The 5,593-nt window shown below is 45.1% G+C and overlaps 1 protein-coding gene across 1 annotated transcript; it reads left to right on the top strand.

Moving 5' to 3' along the window:
• The first annotated feature begins 1,819 nt into the window (after nucleotides 1-1,819).
• Nucleotides 1,820-2,617, top strand: LOC122638695. Its single transcript, XM_043831548.1, has one exon. The coding sequence runs from the start codon at nucleotides 1,820-1,822 to the stop codon at nucleotides 2,615-2,617; it is 798 nt and encodes a 265-aa protein (XP_043687483.1).
• The last annotated feature ends 2,976 nt before the right edge of the window (nucleotides 2,618-5,593 follow it).

The following is a 5,593-nucleotide window of genomic DNA, read 5'->3' as shown; positions in this document are numbered from 1 at the left end:
GGGTCAAATAGTATTGTCCAAGCTTTCCTTTTACCGTGTCTTCCTTTCTATATCCCTAGCCACATTATGCAGCCCTCATCATCTTCCCGGAGTTCTTCAAAATTTGTTTTCACGATACCCCATCCCAACTCTCAACCATGTGTAGCCCCCCTGATAGAACCCATGCAACTTCTCATGCCACAGAGGTTTTGGAGGAGGAGGAGGATTCTTTCGAGTTGGATGGTGATCTTGAGGCCCGGTTGACACAGCGATGGGAGAATAGTTTAGTTGGCCAGATCCTAGTATCTAAACCTTATTGGAAGCAAGCAGTTATGGAAGCTTTGCCACAAGCTTGGAATCTGCGACACCCAGTGGAGATCGTTCCTATGCAGGGTGATAGATTTTTGTTTCACTTTAAGCACAGATTGGATGTTGTTAATGTCTTGGCCGAGGGACCTTGGTTTGTTGGCGGGAATCTAATTATCTTGGAAGAATGGAATCCGGCTGAAGAGTGGTTGTTTAGGCTGGTGGAGATATGGGTCCAATTCCACGAGATCCCGATGGACTTGTTTGATTTAGAACTGGCAGCAAAGCTTGCTATGAAGGTTGGAGAACCACGGTAGATTATGATTTTTGAAGGCATGCAGTTTGGAGTCCGTGTGAAGTACATTCGCTGCCGGATTAAGGTGGATGTTTTGAAACCCCTTCGTCCCTCTATCAAAATCAAACGTAAATCGGGGGTGAGTGCAAATGTATCTCTGAAGTATGAAAGACTTCCTGGTTTCTGCTATTATTGCGGCATGTTGGATCATGAACTGAAGAGGTGTGAAGCTCTTTTCAATGCAGAGATTCAGCATTGCCAATCTCATGGATGTAGTAGTGCATCGTCTTGTGCTAGCTTCCCATCTTTCAACTTTGGTCCAGACCTAAGAGGTCCATCACCCCTGCCAAGGCAATTGGAGAAGCTTGTAATATTTGAAGTGGTTAATGGTGTCCCCGTTATAGATAAACAAGGTAAAACAAGTAGCTTCCCAACTAGTCAAGTTCATGGTGATGGCAGTAGGAGTTCTGATGAACCTTGCCGACAAACTGTGAAGGTTACGAGAGCCGATGTCCCTCCGGCAGATGTCTCCGTGACAGCTATTGCCTCTCCAAATTTCCAGGGATCTGCAATATCAAATCCTCTTTTTCAGCTTCCCATATCTGGCCCCCACCAACCCCCCTCCTCTGGAAATCCCTTTCCTCCAAATCCGTTGGCGGCTAAGATGGACTTACCAAAAATGACCCAGAGCCCAAATACTGAGCAGTGGATAGCGTCCATCTTACCACATCTGTCGGGGGTATCTCTCCACCAACCTCTTGAGTTTTTCAACCAGGTTACTAATAATGCCACGTCAGTCACACAGCCTCTGTCCACCGTGGCTAACCATTCCCAGACCTTGGCTTTAGTGGAATCTTCTGTTTTGAAAGTACCTGTGGATGGTAATGGGAATACTGTTCCTACCCTAGGAATAACTCCAAACTCACCAACTACGTGCCTCTAGAAAGAAGGTGAAGGCCAAATGGCCAAGGCTGCTGATGTCAGGGAGTAGACAGGAGGGTCAGAGTTCGGAGTTGATGGAGCTTACCAGGCCTTCTTTAGAGGTCGAACCAGTGGCGACTGGGGAGGACCAGTGCCATGGGAACCAATGAAGATTATGTCTTGGAACTGTCGTGGTCTGGGGAGGGGCCCGATAGTTTGCTCTCTTATCCACCTCTCACGTACAGAGAAGCCAGATATTATTTTCACTCTTGAGACTGCCAATTGGACAAAATTGAAAGCATTCGAAGGCGAATAGGAATGCAGTACTGCTTTGGGGTGAATAGTACTAGTGCGGCTGGAGGGCTGGGCTTGTTTTGGAACGATGCAGTTTCTGTGCAGGTGTTACAGTATTATAAGCACTTCATTGACTCTAGAGTTATGATGAAGGATGGGGCTACATTCTATATGACTTCGGTGTATGGTGACCCTATCAAAGGAAGGCGCCAAGCAGTGTGGGATCAAATTGTCATGCTCGACCAAGGTCGCCAAGATGAGTGGATATGCTATGGAGACTTTAATTCGTTTCTATCTTGGCATGAAAAGGAGGGTGGTAATAAATCAGGTGGTAGGGACATGGAGAAATTCATAAATATGTTAGATTCTTGTTCCCTTCTGGATTTGGGTTCCCATGGTCCCACCTTTACATGGAGTAATAAGCGGAAAGGGAAGGAGCGAATCAGAGTCAAGCTTGACAGGGCTCTATCTAATCAAGCTTGGAGGAGGACCTATGCGGATACCTCAGTGATGGTCAAGGCCGCTATCAATTCTGATCATGCGCCATTGGTCATTGACACGGAGGGTGGGAGATTTAAAGGAGTTCGGCCTTTCCGATTTGAGGCGATGTGGTTTCATCATCCCGACTGTGAGCCAATAGCGAGGAAAGCCTGGGGCCAGCCAACCTCTGAAGGAGTTGATTTGCCCATTCTTAACCAGAATTTCAGCATTGCCAGTACACATTTAAAGAGTGGAATTATAAAGTCTTCGGACATTTACAATCCAATATTGGGAGGCTTCAGCGAGAGTTGGAATGTATCCAAGGGAAGCCTAGTTCGGTAGATAACCAAGAGAAGGAGGATGATTTGATCAAGCGACTCAACGATGCTTTGGAGATGGAGGAGGATATGTGGAGACAAAAGAGTAGGGTGTTGTGGCTGAATGAGGGGGATCGTAACACGAGCTTCTTCCATTCATCTACCATTCAAAGGTTCAGTTTCAATAAAATTCTTAGACTAAAGCTCTCTGATGGCTCATGGATGGCTTCCCAAGACCCGGTCTACAATGAGATGGTGAGTTTTTATACTAATATTTTTTCCTCTGAAGGAGTTGATTCAAATTCCCTTCGGCTGGTCTTGGATTCGATTCAACCGGCTGTAACCAGAGAAATGAATGATAGACTTTGCAGCTCTCCTTCCATTGAGGAGATGAAATCAGCTCTTTTCGACATGGCTCCCCTTAAGGCCCTTGGGCCGAATGGTATGCCTCCTGCCTTTTTTCAGAAATACTGGAGTTTTACCCACAATGATCTCTTTTCTTTTGTGCTAGATTTTTTTAGTACGGGGTATTTACCCCCCCCCCCCCCCAATGTAATGAGACAATTCTGTGTTTGATTCCTAAATGCCCCAACCCTGAAGGTGCTGATCATTATCGTCTCATTAGCTTATGTTCTGTTGCAGTCAAGGTTATTACAAAGATCCTTGCAAATCGGTTGAAGGATGTTCTTAAGTTGCTGATTTCACCTGCTCAATCCGCGTTTATTCCGGGACACTCCATCTCAGATAAAAAGAAAGGAAAGCAGAAGTTCCTGGCGCTTAAACTTGACATGCGGAAGGCGTACGACAGAGTGGAATGGGAATTTGTGGAGAGATTATTGCAGCAGTTTGGCTTTGCTTCTTAGTGGGTCACCATGGTGTTAGCTTGTTTGCAATCGGTTTCCTACAAGTTACTCATCAATGGAGCTGTGCGGGGTACTGTGACTCCTACACGTGGGATTCGACAGGGGGACCCTTTATCTCCAGCTCTTTTTATTTTGTGTTCGCAGGCATTGAGCGGAGTTATCTCTACAACAAAGAATGTAGGTTTGTTGAAAGGTGTTAGAGTCCACAATAGAACACACCCTGTTACCCACTTACTCTTTGCGGATGACTGCTTGATGTTTTTTGAGATGAAGCTTGCTGAGGTGTGTCACTTTCGAGATTGGTTGGACATTTATTGTAAAGCTAGAGGCCAAGCAGTGAATTTGCAGAAATCCTCCCTCTCGTTTAGCCCGAATGTTCCCATAAAATCCAGAAGGTGGTTTTCTCGGGTGTTGAAGATCTGCTATGGAAAAGGTTTCAATAAATACCTGTGGTTACCAACTCAATTCGGCTCTTCAAAAGCTTTGCTGTTTAAAGAAATCTCAGATAAGGCAGGTAGGAGATTTAAAGGGTGGAAAAAGAATTTGCTTTCTTTTCCAGGCAAAGAAATCATGTTGAAATCGGTGGTCTTCTCGCTTTCAAACTATGCCTCGTCTCATTTTAAATTGCCCACTTCTCACCATGCCCATCTGCGGAAGTCTGTAGCTAATTTTTACTGGGGTGATGGATCTTCTAAAAAGAAACTGCATTGGGTCTCTTTGTCAAGGCTGTGTCAATCTAAAGAAAAAGGAGGATTTGGCTTTAGAGATCCAATGCTTCACAACAAGGCGTTACTCTCTAAGGTGGCTTGGAGACTGTGGAGTGAACCGAATACACTTTGGGCTAGCTTTATGAAGAGCATCTATTTTCCAAATTGCAATTTCATGGAGGCTTCTCTGGGTTCATCCCTGTCTTGGGCTTGGAGGAGTATTCTTATTGGGTGCCAAGTTCTCAAAGCGGGTATGGTTTGGCAGGTTGGTATTGGTGATCACATTAATGTTTGACATGATCAGTGGATTCTAGGAATTCAGGGTTTCAAGCCTACTTACCCCCCCCAGGGGTGTCCTATCACCAAGGTGTCAGAGTTAATCAATCAGGAAAATAGATGTTGGAACCGTGATATGGTGGAACGTTATTTTAGCCCAGCTGAATAGGCTGCTATTCTAAAAATTCAACTCAAGCTTTTTAATTTCTCTGATTAGCTAGTTTGGGGAGGTTCTCGTGATGGCATCTTTTCAGTTAAAAGTACGTATCACATTCTCTGTAACCAAGAGAAGGTTGTTGTTTCTGAGAGAGCGTCTTTTTCTCTCTCCATTCGTGGGAGGAGGTTCCTGAGGGGGTCTGGAAATTGATCTGGAGGATTGATACTTTGCCAAAAATAAGGAACTTCCTGTGGAGAGTGTGTGCCGATGGTGTCGCCATGGCTACTGCCCTTAACCATAGACAGATCCATGTTGATAAAACTTGCCAGAGATGTGGTTCCCATGGGGAAACCAGTGCTCATGTTCTCCTTACTTGCCCGTTTGCTAAGTCCGTTTGGTTTGGTAGCTATCTCACTCATAGAGCACCTACAAATGAAGACTCTTCGTTTCATGATTGGCTGAGATCATGGTATGTTTTCAATAACCTCCTTAAGGTGCAACGTAAGGAGAGGCAGACTCTTTGTTCTTTCATCATTTGGCATTTATGGTTGGTGCGAAATGACCTCTTATTCAATAAGAGAACTTGGAAGCCTGAGGAGGTTGTTTCAGCAGCAACAAAAGCCTACAAGGAATTTCTGAATGCTCGCAAGAATTCTGGGTCTGCTACCGTGTCTGACAGAGTCATTCTTCCCCAGATTTGGCTTCCTTCTCCTCCAGGCAGAATCAAGATCAATGGCGATGCTTCCTACGATAAGGGAAGTGGAAGGAGTGGCATCGGTTATATTTTGAGAGATCATCTTGGGAGATGTATTATTGCTGTATCTGATCCTCTTCTTTTCTCCGAGGTGGTTGTGGGGGAAGCTATTGCTATCAGGCAAGCCCTGCTTGAGGCTATTTCTAAAGGGACGCTCACAGTGTCGATGGAGAGTGATAGCTTGGAGGTCATCAATGGCCTTCTCAATTGTGGTAATAGTTCTTCTCTCTCTATTAGGCCTATT

The sequence above is a fragment of the Telopea speciosissima genome, chromosome 9 (assembly GCF_018873765.1).
Source record: "Telopea speciosissima isolate NSW1024214 ecotype Mountain lineage chromosome 9, Tspe_v1, whole genome shotgun sequence".
Classification (NCBI taxonomy): Eukaryota; Viridiplantae; Streptophyta; class Magnoliopsida; order Proteales; family Proteaceae; genus Telopea; species Telopea speciosissima.
Note: the sequence above shows the minus strand (reverse complement) of the source record. Positions and strands in the feature narration are given on the sequence as shown.